The 16,325-nt window shown below is 36.9% G+C and overlaps 1 protein-coding gene across 5 annotated transcripts in view; it reads right to left on the reverse strand.

Moving 5' to 3' along the window:
* Nucleotides 1-16,325, reverse strand: part of ABCC8 (ATP binding cassette subfamily C member 8) — a 79,906-nt gene that overhangs the window by 61,526 nt on the left and 2,055 nt on the right. For all 5 annotated transcript variants that reach the window (XM_062576132.1, XM_062576131.1, XM_062576133.1 and 2 more), the window contains exons 3-7: nucleotides 13,636-13,757; nucleotides 9,570-9,736; nucleotides 7,038-7,280; nucleotides 6,010-6,198; nucleotides 186-350 (exon numbers count right to left, since the gene is read on the reverse strand). In XM_062576132.1, coding sequence (XP_062432116.1) covers nucleotides 186-350; nucleotides 6,010-6,198; nucleotides 7,038-7,280; nucleotides 9,570-9,736; nucleotides 13,636-13,757 — 886 coding nt within the window. The remainder of the gene's footprint in view (nucleotides 1-185; nucleotides 351-6,009; nucleotides 6,199-7,037; nucleotides 7,281-9,569; nucleotides 9,737-13,635; nucleotides 13,758-16,325) is intronic.

Consider the following 16,325-nt stretch of genomic DNA (forward strand, 5'->3'; position numbering starts at 1 on the left):
GAAGAACAGACAGAATGCAGGTCTAAGTTAATGAATAGATCTTGAATGGCAAAACTCATATTGAATTCATTTCAGGAGAGGACCACGTCACTTGCTACAACAAAATTCATCTCTGCTATAATACGTATTTACAAGCAGGTGTATAATTGTACATAAATAAATATATTTATTTATTTATTGCCTACCTGTATTGCACCTCTCAAGTTGATTCCCGTTTCAATAGCAACATAGTATGATGCTTGGAGAAATGTCCTTTGCAACAAAAGGGCAAAAAATAAGAGTACAGCCAGGACATAAGCATTGGACAGGAACTCTTGAGATGAAATAAAGAAAACACCAAGAATTTTAGTCTATAAAAAAAGAAAGAGTTATAAGTCAGCTGTAATTGTAATTTAATTACCAGTTTTGTAAAATTAATAAGCAGAGATATCCAGCTTATTACTTTAAAACTGTTCCCAACAAGATCTAAAACCTCACAGTTTATCTGTTCAAGGAGACACGCATATAATGTGCAACTCAGCAACCTTTATTTAAATGCAAGATGACATTTATAGAATTCTGGAAGGATATCAGAAATCCAAAGACAGACACTTTTAACAAATGACCATATGGAGTTACTCGAAGACATGTATTACCCATTGCCAGAAAGGGCTATATAATAACCTTTCAGAGATGTTCATCTCCTTATTTTGGCACTCCAGGTTATCAGATCATAAAATGACCTTTGCAATTTCTTGGAAAATATATCCTTTCAGTTCCTGGAAATATACACATTATTTCAGTTTGTGGCATCCAATGGGCTTGCTCAGCATTGTTTTATTAGTGGTCATTATCTCCTCAGGAAGTTCATGAGATCACTGGAGTGCATTTCGAAGCACTTCTGTAGTTCACATGGAAAGAAGTGCATTTATTCTAGATTCTATTTAACAACCCTTGGTGCCACAACTAGTTGAGCAGTTGGTTTACCTTGGGAAGCCTTCTGAAAACAAAATGTCTCTGCCTTCCTCTTTCTCCCCTTGTAAAGAAATACGAAGCATTCTCTTTCTATTCCCTCCCTCGAGGGCTTCTTGTCATTTGCATTGCTGCTGTAGTCCTTGTTTAACACACTTCTTCAAGCTTACATAGATTTTTTTTGCTGTTGACAACACTTTCAAGATTGCTATAACATTTATTAAATTGTATTTCACAAATACCAACTGTACATTTTTTTAGATCCAACTTATAGCCTGCTATTAACTCATTACAAAGACCCATGACAAGCTATTAATACAAAGGCTAAATTTAGTTTAATAAAGCCGTGGTTTCATAAAATGAGGCTGAGCCAGCTGAAAGAGGATAGGACTTCTTACCCTTTATTCTACCTAGTTTGTTCCAAGCTGCATGTTTCTGCCACTTACTGTGTGCCACTTTTGGAGCTCATTGGATCTCTTCCTGAGCCAATTCAAATCATTGACAACAGAAAATCAGCTCAGAAAATCAGCTCATGTAGTTTTTTGCTAGGTTAGTGGGCTGGGTCAGAGCACAAAAGCATCCTATGAGTGCTAGAGCTGGAGCAAAGGAAGAATAGGAGCAGGGGTGACAAGGAATGTGAAAGGAGGGAAGAAGAGCAAGTCCCACACCTTTTGGAACCAGAGACTTAGGGTATTTTTTCCATCTTTTTATTTTTTTTTTTTTTTAAAAACCTCATCTTTTGACGTTCTTGATGGCTCCTGCCATTGCTGTATCAGGCACACTATCTATCACCTTGACATCAGAAGGGTAATTTAGAGGCTTAAAAGCACAGAAATGCATGCTTACTTTTGCAAACAAGAAAGCAAGATAATGAGCAAAACAACTTTTTTTTTTTTGATGATGATCTTTTGTTTTAAGCCGTGAAAAGAGTGCACGCCTGTACAAACACATGCAGTACCAGTTCCCTGACATGGTGCATCACACCTCACCCAGCAGTATTCCTCCCCATGGTAGGAAACTAGTCTAATCTGTTCACACAACAGTTTGATCTGTCTGTTGAGGCAGTCTGGAAGGTCATTCAGCAATACCAAAGAGGCACTGTTTTTGTACCATAAATACATGTTCACTTGTAAGTGAATCTAGGAAAAAACAGAATCTCTGACACATTAATTTTTTTTTTAAAAAAAAGCTTCTTATGAAGGCAGAGCTAGAATAATGTACATATCTGTGACACCAGGATGTTATGATTGTCAAAGATGCTCATAAGCATAGCACAGAGAAACAGTGAGCATTATTACAACTATGAATCATGATGGTTGCAGATTGAGCTGTATTATATCAAAGGCAATGACTGAAGCAGTACAATTTTGAAGCTGCCCTACATATACATTTGGCTAATACTACTTGCTTTTTAAGAGGCAGAAGCAGTTTTTTATATTATTGTGCTTTCACAGATTATGTTTTTCTAGCAGTGAGATTTTGGTGCAGTGCTGATTCACATTTAAAACATTATATAATAGATAAGCAGGGAGGATATGTGGGACAAACGTTCTTGTTCTCTCTTCTAGTACTCAACTTGAGAGAAAAAGAGGACTCATACATGCACACATATGTAAACCTTACACACACAATACTTTCACCAAGGTGTTCTTAAAATCTCATTTACAAAGTCACTGAGCATCTATGTGACTAAACTATGAGAATTGTACACTTGTCAATCTGCAGTAAATACAAGGAAATAACTGAACATTTACTGAACCTTTCACATTTAACATAAACTTAAGAAATCGATGCAACTAAATGTTTTATTTTTTAAAATGGATTTGGGGGCTTGTCCCCAAATGATGTCACCAATCTGTTGGATCTACTTCAGTACCCTATCTTCCTGGTAATTCAGAGTAATGACACTTTTTTTAAAAGTGCCAGTAGGCTCTAACCACTAAGAGGCTGAATAAAAGGACATTTTTCTAAATACTTACAGACCTAGAGCTCCACTGCCTTACATGTCGATACTGAGCCTTTTGCTTCTTTGGGATCTATGACTTCTGGAGTTTTTAAAAAAAACATTTTGTAGTTTTGTCATTTAATGTGAGTATGTTATGTCATCACATATTCCTAATATTAGAATTTGCAAGCCTTACTTGCAATGTTGAAAATAATACTGGCAAAATATAAAAGTTATCATTCTGTCAGTCTCTTCTTCAGGGCTAAATGATTAATACAGAGAAAAAATCATGACCTGAGAAAGTTCTGAGGTGGTCATTAATATTGATACTGGAGTTATAAATAAATATGAAGAGCATGACAGAACTTAAGATGCTGTTGTACTCTGTGGCACTAACTAAAGCAGTTCTGTGGTAATTTCTATCTGTCACAAAGGGCCTGAAGAATGGAGCAAATATATCTTATGATTTACCTCTTTGCTTTCAGTTTCACAAACAGAATTTTTGTTTGAAAGATACAGTTGATTCACTACAACTTTTCCCCAATCTGAACTATTTAAAGTGAAGAAATGTCATGTTAAAGGATGGATAAAAGATGTTCTCTAGTGTACACACAGCTTGCTTTGCTTGTTAGATTCTGTCTCACTGTATGGAAGTTCTTTCCAACTCCCTCAAACTTAGCAGCACATTATACATAAGCAACATCTCCCCTACTCATCTTTACGTTCATAAAATAGTGTTTTAAAAGGTTTATTTCCACAGCTACATAGTTTTCAACAACAAATAGTTAAGGCCATGTTCTCCTTTCTCATTCACTGCAAGTAAGGATGTAATTTTTCTGGCAGTAGGGCAAGTGTATATTTTTTAAAAGAAATCCTGTTAGCTAGGTGTGTGTATATACATAGTAGTTTTCCTGAACAGACTGGTCTTTTTACATACGCTTTGAATAGAAAATCTACATACATTTTAGAAAGGTATTTCTAATAATTCAGCAAAAGCAATTTTAACAGGTAAAAGTAACTAAAGTAACTAGCCTTCTTGAAAGGAAAAAGAAAAAAAAAAACATACAAGCCAGTTTAGAAAGGGACAAAAAAAAAGGCTCTCTGGAGTCATTGTGTCAAAGATGAAAAACCTGTTACTATCAAACATGGACTATAACCATCAGAGAATATTTCAGTTATGCAATTTCCAAATGGTGTAAATTAAAACATTTATCAAGACACAATAAGGATACAAAGGCTGAATGAGACACTATTCAAGGTCTATTTAGTTCAGACCTGACCATTTTTCACAGAGGAACAACAGCTGTCATTTCAAAAGGAAAATTAAACAAGATAATCTATAAACAGCGATATGGTAAAATTTCAGCTGAAGTAGTAATTGTTCGAAACAAATCATCAAGTTACAGCTCAAAAGCTTCCACAATACTAAACAGCAACATCAGGCCCTATAGTCTTATTTTTTCATTTCCTGCTTTAACTGGTTTCCATTTCTAGTGGCTATATTAAAATCTCCAAATATTAGGATAAGGATTGCAAAACAGATAAATGATTAATTTTAGCCTAAAGCCTTTGTTAAACTTTCTGCAACGCATTCGATATATTTCAATATTTATGGTGGACCTAATCCAAAGTGTATTCAAATAAACAGGAGTATCTTCATCAGTATCAACAGACTTTGGAAACAGTGTCAACAATAAGTAATCTGCAAAAATAAAGTGATCTTTTAATAGAAAATTGAAGACCGCACCTTATAAGTAAATGCTTCCTGAGCTTTTTTTTTTTTCCCTTCTTTTTAAATAATCAATAAGTATTTCTTCTTTTTTGGGGAACATCCAATTCAGTAGCTTCTTTAAAAATTTGTTTTAGTTGACCTTTCAAAACCAGTCTCCCCAAAGACTCTAGTAGAAATTCTTTGTCATAGCTAAATTATTTGGCCTTTGTATGTGGCCTTTTATTTATTATTTGGCCTACTTTAACCTTCTTACACATAACTAATTTTTAGGGATGAAAAGCCAAGTGTCTTAAAAATACACTTCCTCCTTTCCGATAAGCACTCAATCACATACTTAAATGAGTGTCTACCCAAGAGTGTACTTTAACCCCTCAGATCATAGAATCACAGAATCAGTAAGGTTGGAAGGGACCTCTGGAGATCATCTAGTCCAACCTCCCAGCTCAGCAGGGTCACCTAGAGCATGGTAGACATGTGTGCATCCAGGCGGGATTTGAGTATCTCCAGAGGAGGTGGCTCCACAACCTCTCTCGGCAACCTGTGCCAGGGCTCCATCACTCTCACAGGGAAGAAATTCCCCCTCATATTCAGGCAGAACTTCCTGTGCTTCAATTTCCGCCCACTGCCTCTTGTCCTGTCACATGGCACCACTGAAAAGAGTTTGTCCCTGTCCCCTTGACACCCTCGCTTCAGGTACTTGTACACATTGATAAGATCCCCCCTCAGTCTTCTCTTCTCCAGGCTAAACAGGCACAGTTCTCGCAGCCGTTCCTCGTAGGGCAGGTGCTCCAGCCCTCTGAGCATCCTCGTAGTCCTATGCTAGACTCTTTCCAGTAGCTCCATGTCTCTCTTGTACTGGGGAGCCCAGAATTGGACACAGTACTCGAGAGGAGGCCTCACCAGCGCTGAGTAGAGGGGCAGGATCACCTCCCTTGACCTGCTGGCAACACTCTTCCTAATGCACCCCAGGATACCATTGGCCTTCCTGGCCACAAGGGCACATTGCTGGCTCACGGTCAGCTTGTCATCCACCAGCACTCCCAGGTCCTTCTCTGCAGACCTGCTCTCCATCAGATCAGCCCCCAGCTTGTACTGGTGCCTAGGGTTATTTTTACCTAGCTGAGATGTTCGTGGGATTTCTGAATATGCTTCACTATCATCCTGAATGAGGTTATTTTCCTGACTGCAGGCCTGACTAAATGTGTGGGTAATACTTCACTCACTATCAAGGTATAAACGCAGATAATTAGTAGTACATCAAGAATTCTTAATATCATTTCAGGTAAGTAGAATGTCATTCACTTTCTTTACTGATGTCAAACAATATATAGTCATAGCATTAATTTTTTGACTCACACTTATTATGGTAATTTGATAGTACCTGTGGGCGAATAGTGTTATTTCCTTTTCCAACATTGTGAACAATCCCAGAGATGCAGAGTGGACCAGCAAATCCAAGCAAGTCTGCCAGAATACGGAATGTGCTACTGAGAAGCAAAGGTCTTCCAAATGCACAGCAAAGAGCACGCCAAATTGACCCAGATCCTTGTGGAAGTGATGACCTTTTGCTCTGCCCAGAAGTAAGAGTATGTTAAGTATTAATCCCAAATCTGATACATTGCCAATACCTTTTCTCTGTTTTATTAGTGAACAACAAACCGTATTCTCTGAACTAGAACAGCATAAGAATTGCAATCATCATTTCATTCGTTTTCAATAGAGTCAAAACAAAGGATTAATTTGTACTCTCCTCCAGCTGAGAAAATGGAGCCATTCTTTCGTTCATACCCTTACACAGGGACCAAGCAAGTGTGGTGTTCATGGCCTGCTGCAGGAGAAGGGAAAATAAAGAGGCAGAAAACTGACAGGTTTTGTATTCACATGAACTTGAAGACTGGAAAGCTATACTCTCTTAGATGGGCTGCAGAAGACTACTCTTAAAATCTCTGAACACACCAAACTGCCACCAGGGAATCGGGCAGAATCTCAGCTGCAGCAATTTCAATTCGAAGTTCTCTTGTGGACAAACACTAACTCAAATAACACAGAGAAAGTTATCCTGGGAGGCCTCATTAATAATAACTCTAATTCCATGATTCCAGGCTCTTATAAGGAAGAGTCTTGGTGATATTTAGTGAATACAGTCCATAATTACTTTGCACATGACAAAAGTAGTTATATAAAGTTTACATGCACTTAACCAATAATGCGCATGTTTTGCGTGTTCCATTAGAGAAATCATTTGTACAACTGAGTACTTGATCTCTTGTATATGACAAACAATGCTAGTATCTTCTTTATTTGCATCATATCTATTTATATAATTTTATATCATGCTGATAGCATAAAAAAGTAATGAAAATGTAAGCAGTTAGTAAGGAGTTTGAGGTAATTTCATGCTTGGCGTACCTTCTGTGCTTCAAAAGCCTCATTAAGGCGAATGTAATTGGTCAGAGCTCTCATGGCAATGGGAAGCTTGCCTATGGTTTTCAAGTCTATTGGTTTTTTATGAGCAGTCTTGATGAACGTATTCATCCACCAATATGTTCCTTTGGATAACAGATTCACAAATGGCTGTAGGAATCGAACTCCCAGGTCCTGGAGATCCTCGGGAGGTTTAACTTCTTTAGGAGTTTTGAAGAAAACGTATCTCTGAAATCCAGAAAAGTCCCCACAAAGAATCATATTAAATGCATGGAAAAGGAGAAAAAAAGTCTGCAAAAAATAGATAACTGAGAGGTAAAAGAGAAAACAGATAATCAATGAGACAAAGGCTTGGGTTCTCAAGGGAAGTCAAGGAATCCAGACATCCAAATCTGACATAGCAATCCAATTTCCTCAAGTACCTCTGCATATTAGAGGTACTTAGCCTACAAGTATAGAAACATTCAGTATTATTTTCTTTATGGAGTACAATCTGGTACAGCTGAGAAAAAAAAAATCATCTTATATTTTGCACAGGACAGACTCAGCTTCTCACTCTCAGTTCCAGACAGCACAACATAGGCCAGGGGCATTAGCAGGGACATGCTCACTTGGGCATAGCCCTGAGGCTTTCACAGCAATTCATCTGCTATACTACAGCTGCCTCACATTTAGTTAGCTCAGAACATGAAGCCATCTGCATCATCATGAATTGGCCTAGGAAACTACTAAACTGGAGTGGATATGGCACTAAAGAAAACTTTCATTGGTCTAAGTAATGAAAGACTGAGGACAGATGATTATGATTTCCTGTTGTCAAGATAACAGCTTTGTATTTAGACATCACTCATTTTTGGAAAGGAAAAGCCAAACTCTTTAGGAATGTATTTCTACATTTCTAAAAAGCACTCAGTCACATACTTAATTCAATATCTATTCAAGGCTGTATCTAAATCCTATTGATAGTGGGATTTCTGCTTCACCATCTTTTCTCCAACCATAAAAAACGCACTAGAACAGCAACATGCTATATTATGCATGTTGCATTTAGTAAACCTCTACAATGCCATTGCAAGGGAGTTCTGTTACAACAGAGAGAGGAAAAAAAAGATTAAAAAAAAAAAAGCACATTCTTTGCTTGCATACTTAAGAGTGGGCTCAAATAGTTCACTCATCCTAAAAAAGTGATAGGTTTGGGAAAGGCTATCTAGAAAGTAGAATTGGGACTGAAAGTCAAACAAGTCAATCTTCCTTCTTTTGGAAGGAGGATAGGGTAAGGGGAAAGCCAGGTAAAAGAAAGGGAGGCCAATGCCAGCTGCTTTTGTTGCTGAGGGGCCTCATGCTTATTTGCTCTCCTAGTAGTGCCCAAATCTCCTTCAATCCCAGCCCGTTTATTTGCCAGCTGCAGCAGCAAGTTTGGCTGTCCAAACTTCAGCACAGACAGAATAGGCAGTCAAAAAATTCATACTGCTGGTAATTCATTTTATGTGTCAATGACATCCTTTAATAATTAATTCCAATTAAACAGAAAATAAAAGAGAAGATAGTAGGCAGTAGCCAATTCTTATTCTTCCTCGTGGCCTATAATTCCAAGCTGATTAAATCTCACTTCATAATACAGTTCTATTACAAGGTTTACGAGCGAGCCTCCCGTAATGTCATATTTGAGTCCTATTTTTTCCACAAGCCAATTCAGTGTTTTTCATTTTTGAGATAAATACTGAATTCCTGCACTGAGTTTTTTTATTGCACTTTCTTTCAAAAATATTACCGAAAGGCTGCCTTTAGGTGTATTTTTGTCCTAAGTTATCAAATAAACATACACATACAAAAATTCCCCAAAACACAAAAAAACAGTAAAACAAATACATGATAAATGCAACTCCCATTGCTTAAATGCTACTAGAAAGAGCTTAGATGTTAATGTGAGGAAAACAGCAAAAAATTTACACAAGACTTTCCATCCTGACTAGTTTAATTCATGGACAGTTAAGTGAGGGATAAGTGAAGGCAAGAATTTTGGCACGTATCTATCCAGCAGGCTCCAAAGTCAACTCCTAGTTTGGGTTATAATTGAAGACATTGTGAAGGAAAAAAAAAATTACCTAGGAGGCTAGAAAGTAATTCCATTTGCCCTAGTAAATCATATTTCGCCTGCTCCTGGAAAGTAAGAAACATCATTTGCATGTCTAAGGGTGTTCTCTGGTAGAGCAGACAATTCCTTTGACCAAGTCTTTCCTTGCATCAGAAATACTCTGTTCTGATGATTGAAACTGTGAGTCATAACAGACAAAAAAGATGAAATTCATCTTTGATTTACAGGGGAGCCTAGGATTATTATTTTTAAAAATTATCGGTTAATTTGGCCTAATAAAACTGAGTTAATATTTCATTCTCAAATATACCTCTATTTCCGATTGGATTTTATCTCTCTTCTTTAGCAACATATTTCACACTAAGTACTCAGAAAGGGAGAAGAAAAAAAAACAAGGAGACATATGTGTGAAACTCACTCACCCTCACCCTGATGACATTGATTTCTACAGCAAGTAGCATTCCATATAGAATAACCAAGAGTCCTGTGAGGCAAAATCGAAGCTGAGAAAATCCGACATCATTATCACAGAACTTTACGAATTTGATGGTTTTAGTTATGAAAGCTAAAGTCCAGTAGAACAGCAAGGCTGTAAGAGAAAAAAATTAATCAGGTTAACAATTGCAAAATTGTAAAATAATAATATTAAATATTCCTTCAGAAAGAATGCAACAAGAATACACAAAACCAGAGTGTGGCCTTCTCTTGGCAAAAACAGAAGCTTAATTCAATTCTGCAAACATGAAAATATTAAGATAACATTTGTTCCAAATTCTTTTCCCATTGTATTTGGTGACCTTTGCAAGTTTCACAAAGTGAAGTCTACTGGAAAAAATTTCCATTCATTGCAAACACACACTTAAATGATGAGTTCAAGGGATGGAGATGCCCCATAGGAGAAGGTGCCTGTGAATGATCTTCAAATTTGGTTCACGCTACCAAGACAACTGTAAATTTGGCTTGAATAAAAACTTGACCTCATTCCCTATGCAGCTCTCTGGGATGTATGAGAGAACAGGCATTAAAATATTTTCTCCAAATGATGCGATGTAAGCAAGCTCAACCTTCAACAATAGGCTGTAGGTTATCACTGCCAGGCTAGACTACTGAAGATCACTCTTGTATGCTTTTATTAGATTAAACTCAAGATCTGCAATACCACACTTAACTCAATAGAACTTAAAAAAACCAAAAAACAAAAAACTAACCTGTCTCTGTTGGAGAGAAGTTTTGTGCAGTAAGCATTATGGAACACAATGAAACAGGAAGTTCCATTTTAACCAATAAACTAATTCAAGAGAATTAACTATGATGCCAAAGCACACAAAATTTAAATTAATTAGAAAACTAGATTACTGTCAAGAATGGTGAAACAGTCCTATAATTATGATTAAAAACCCTAACATTTTTATTACATTAAAAAATCTCCTATGTGTTCCCATCTTTCTGTCCCTCTCAGCTTAAAACCACAAAGTCCTAATGTTATTTCATAATATTTCCCTACTATTTAACTCTGGGTTTCATTCATCTATAAAACATACAAATATTTTTAACTCGAAAACAGCTCAGATGTTAACATTCAATTACATATTTTGAACGTTGAGAAAGCTAGCAGATTTTCCAATTCAGTACAAAAACAACTACAAAATGTCTCACTAACCTGTACAATAGCTATACATCCATTCTGCAACAACGTGCAAAGAGCACCAAAATAAGCATTATTAAGAGAGCCACCTGGGAAAAAGTATTAAAGTGGAAAAGCTACGTTTGTTGAAACGCAATTACAGGTCAAAAATCACACAGGGAAAATCAGATTCAGAAAAGACCAGTAGCGAGTTCCAATAGTTCAGACACAACTGGGATCCTGCGCTCAATCGTTACCTTCAGAGAATAAATATTCCAAACTTTTTCCAATATTTTTGAAAGCAGATGGAACGACCAATTCAGAATAGCCAACAGCCTGGGCGTAAAGCTGAGAGCCAAGATCAGCTCAATAACTTTGAGTCCTGAATCTTGCATATCCAAAAGGACAGTGCTAATCCTTGAGAAGTGTTACAGTATCAGTCTCTTGCCTGTTTATGAAGAACTGCAAATAGACTTGGTTCCTTTAAGGTTCAGAGTGAAAAAAATTAAAATATTCCCCCAAAATTTCACAGGACTGGAAAATTGTTCAGAATCAACAACAGGTCTTTAAGGGTCTCCTCCACAGAGTCAAGGAGAGCTTTCCCAATGAATTTAGTAAGTTTTAGGTAAGAGTCTGTTAGTCTTTGCTTTATACTGCTATTTTATCTCCTTTGCAGCATTTTACTAATGAATAACCCTCTTTCAGTTTTCCTTATCATATGCTCAAACAAGAGTTTATCGGCTTAAACTTTTCCTCATGGCTTCCATTTACCTTGTTTGTATTAGACTAAGGGAAAGCTGCTCATGGCCACAGTGCACTCTAGTGGGTTGATAGCTGAGTATAGTTGTTATTTCTGGGCTAATTTGCATAGGGTTGCATTCTCCATTCCCAGGCTGCCAATCCAAAGTAGCTACAATTGATGTTGAAAGACAACACCCCTCAGGGTTGGATAAAATTCTCTGCAGTTTAGTTAACCAAATGGAAATTGTTAGAAATACATTTCTTAAGTTTTCTCACAAAGGACACTGAAAAGAAAAATAAAACCAAAAATAAAATAACAGAAGACCTCAGTTTGCTAAGACTCGGAATTAAAATTTGAAACAGATTAACTAAAATGGGAAAGAAATGTGGCGGTTTGATTTTCTTTCTTTTTTTTTTTTTTTTTTGTCTAACAGTTAGCTATGAAGATCTGAATTTCCATATCAGCCTACTCTTTGGAAATTCTTGCAAAAATGAAAATTCCTACTAATTAACTTTAGTATCACTAAATAGTATAACTTCCAATTATTAACTTATAGATATCTATCAATAACACAAGTTCCGGTATTCATTGGTGTATCTGTTTATTAATCAAATATTGTCCAGAGTTCATTCAGGATCAGTGCTTTAAATATTGAACAAAATTATCATAAAAAAGAAACCTCTTCAGGGAAGGGATTGTGCAAAAAAAACTTTTAGTTTTTTTGAATAAGCAAAAATTAGCTGCAAATTTGTGCTACCATTTTCAATGATTTAACAGCAGCAATGTGGAAGGGGTACTAAATTATTAAACACTGCATTATACATCTGGAAAACAAACAAAAACAACCATTGCTTTTCTTCTGTAAGTGACCGTAACAGGCTGACAATGTTTTCCCAAAACACAACATCCAGTGCTGTGGGAAAGCATCAAGCAGACTCTGACTTATGAAAAAATTGACTGCCTGATCCCATCTGGCCATAAAAAGATTAAGTTTCTACTTAAAAGAAGGGTACGAAAAGACCACCAGTCCCAGGTGAGAAAACTTAAAGGCTGCCTAGCCTGGGTAGATCTTAAGTTATTTTTGTATTTTCTTGTAGTTGTTTTCTTCTTTACCACTAAAATCAGACCTTTAGAAGACAAATGATCTTGTTTTTTCCAGCATGAGTTACAGATTGTTTCTGCAGAGAAGGATGCCTGCTTATAACTACATGAAATTCAAAATAATCCTTAATATTTAAAAGCTTTGACAAATCCAGGTGTTACTGATATTTTGCCAGCCGATCAGCATTGAATGTAACTCTGATCCACAGAGCCACTATGACACGAGACAAAGTTTAGCAGGACCCATTAACATGGAAACTTAGCTCAAAAAATTTGATGAGCCTGGACCATCGCAGAAATAATAGGTAACAGGACAGCTAAGTGTATATACATCCACAGTCTGTAATCTACTCAAACTATAGAGAACACCTCACCAGATGCATGACTGCCAGCAATAATGGATTTCTATAGTTATCTTGTTTCTTTATAAGTATTTATTATACTGTGTAACTCATATATAGCATTTTCCATTCAAAAGGTCTTAAAGCAATTTACAAAGAAAGTTTTAGGAACAAGAAACAAGCACAAGCAGACAAAGTGACATATCCAGGGTCATACTGACAAGTCAGCAATGCTCCTCATTTCCCCTGACTCCTTGCAAATTTCAATAGACCACATGCTACCCTATGGTCTTAAACCACAAGGAACGTAAAATGGCTTCAATTTTATACAATATTTTCATGCAACATGGTGACAAGTAAGAGGATTCGGATAGCTTTTAGACCTAGATATGCTACTTTTCCCATAAACTAATTTTTTTGCTAGAGAAGCTTTTGGCCCAGTGGATTCCTGGAAACACCACACTGAAAACTATTAAAAGTCAAAAAGAATGAACTGTTTTAAAGAAACTCCTCACATTACCCAGGACTGGAATCTGGTAATAGCAAGTATTACACCAGAATGTAAGCGTAACTATACCAGTACAAGCTAGAATCAAGAGTATAGCAACCTGTCACAAAATGAACAGACACTCAGGATCAACACAGTCATACTTCCAATTTTTCAAAACTGTGAGACATACCGATTAATAACTTCGGGAAATTAGATGTTTCAATATTATGGTAATAAACAACAGATGTGATGGCTGCCAAGAATGCCATCCCAGCCGGCATGTACAGGTGTAAATGGCGGGATTCTGAAACCCTTAAAAAGAAAAAAAAAAGTGAACAACTATTAAAATCTAACCTTCTTAGCTATTTAAATGTTTCTTTTTTGATTTATGAACTGTACACTACACAGAGATGAGGTAAGGTTCCAAATTCCAAAATCATTTATGGATGTAAAGCTATCTGATTTTCCATGTGCTCCTAAATTACATAGTTGCATTTCAAATTCCTCCTCAGTGCTGAAAAGGGAATCTGTGTACTCACATTTCCTACTGAAATCAACTGGAATGTTGTTTAAACAGGGATAATAAGCTCAGCTCCAAAAGGAAAAAGGAAAAAATCATTTATGCTATACTAGTTTAGAAGTCTTCCATCAAGATATGTGAGTAAGATCAACTGACAGCACAGAAGATTTTCTATAGAAACATTTTGTGGAAGTGTTTGATTTTCTTTTTCCAGTTTGGGAGAAAGATAGTATCACAGCATGGGAATTACTCACAGTGAGTTCTGTTTTCAGTGATTACAAGTCAACAAACACAACCTACAAAAGAATCATATGCCTTAAAGTTTTGTCCTGTAAAGCAAAATTGCCTGACGCTTTGCCTCAGGTAGCAATGGATGGTGTCCAGACAACTACACTGCTTTGTGAATATGGGCAATGTTGGCCAGTGCTGTCGGTTTGTGCAGAGGTGGACAGAACCACATTTCCACTCTCCTTCCTCCTACTTGTCATCTCCCCTGCCTTCCTTTTTCTTTCTTTCACAAACGTGCTATCAAGGGCTACAATTTCCTCTAGCTCCCATCTGACTCTTCTGGTGAGAAGAGGCACAAAGAGGAAATCTACAGAGCACAAACACCTAGGGAAATTCACCCCTTGTCCTCCAAACCCTATGGAAAATAAATTAGCATCTCTGGATTTGTTCTTGCTGTAGGGAAAGCTATGCTTGTGTTTGGAGAGCTGGAAGGGGCTGTGTAATCAGAGAGCTGGATTGCATCACAGGGTTTCAGAAGACTGAGAGCAGAATAGCCCAGATAGCCCCTCCAAGCTCCGGTGGATCGGTTAGACGTTTCCCATGTCTATACTAGGGAGGGAAATTGCTTCCTCACATAAGCACTGTGAGGAACTCTGTAGAGCTGACAGAAGCCACGCAGACAACCCATAGCACAAACACTTAACTGCTCTTGTTAATAATGAGAGTTGTATGTGTATGCAGCAAAATGAGAAAAGATTTTTCAGTTTCTGAATTCCAAGTAATTGCTTGCAGGGCTTTTTTTTTTTTTTTTTTTTTTTTTTTTTTTTCTGTATGATAGGATTGAATTCCCATCAGGGAAAAGCAAGTAACAGGAACATATTTGTTCAGGCAGCCAAAATTTCAATAGGTAATTCTGCAAGAGTGGGTGGTGTTTTTCTGTACTCACAAACAGAAGCAAGCTGCTGAATTCCCCTATATAAGCATATCTCCAATAGACCACATGTATTGCTGGGGTGCCAAAGCCTTTGGCAACCAATTGCTGACAAAAGGACTTACCAATACGACCTATTTTCGTTTTAGGAAGCTGATGAGTCTTAAAATCTGGTTTTATTCACTGGAGCACTCACTAGCCTGCTGAGTGCGCAGAAGGCACAACTGTGGGTTGGCACTCCCCCAGTATAGCTAGGAGCTTTGATTCTTGTCAGGTGGCACTTATTATTTAACAGCAATGCTCTGAGTTAATTTAAAAAGCAAATAAACATAATGGAAAGAGATTGCTAAAGAAAAATAAAACAGTAAACTCAGGACAGAATGTTGCTTTGAGGATCATACAACTTGATAACTCCAAAAAAATGAGAAAAACTTTTTTTTTAAGCCAACACTAAAAAAATTCTATTTATACATTTTTAAGGGAAACTATAATAATACTTATTATGTCAGCTTTTATAGCAGAATACTGTAGTGCCTTATCACACTGATAAGTGTGATGCTTGTTGTACAGATGGCTAAAACAGACAGGTTTCATTCTGTTTAAGGAGGGCTGTAACTTTCTAACCCTTAGGCTGCAAATTCGTAGTGTTTATAAAAATCAGACTTTCTTTTAGAAAAAAAATGATCACAGTCACCATTATACATCAGCTTTTGCCAGTATAAGTCATTTTCCTATATCATTCGTTTCACTCAGAATAATTTTTCCCATAGCTTACTATTTAAAGACATTCCTAAGCTGAGTACCAGGTCACGGATCAAAGGATGTATAAAACAAATATTCAGTTTGTGTAACAGCCCCTTCCCCTCTATAATGCCGCCCCTACTCTGTGAGAATGATAAAATCAAATCAAACTACCATCAGTGTCAACTACATCAAAATGAAGCATCTAACAGATTTGGGAAGCTAAATCTCTTTATCAAAACAATGTGAGCTACTTTGCTGAAGGCAACAGATCAGACATATTGTATGAACACCAATGGTATTTCAGGAGAAACTTGATGTGGTGAGATAATAAAGCTCAGTGGATCTATCCCTTTCATCAAGGCATGCAGATTTTAGCTCATTATGAGGGGAACATTATGACCTACTGTACACATGGGAGTTCTGCCTGAGTAAGGACTGTGGGACTAGGCCCTTAGAC

Source organism: Rhea pennata, chromosome 5 (genome assembly GCF_028389875.1).
Source record: "Rhea pennata isolate bPtePen1 chromosome 5, bPtePen1.pri, whole genome shotgun sequence".
Lineage (NCBI taxonomy): Eukaryota > Metazoa > Chordata > Aves > Rheiformes > Rheidae > Rhea > Rhea pennata.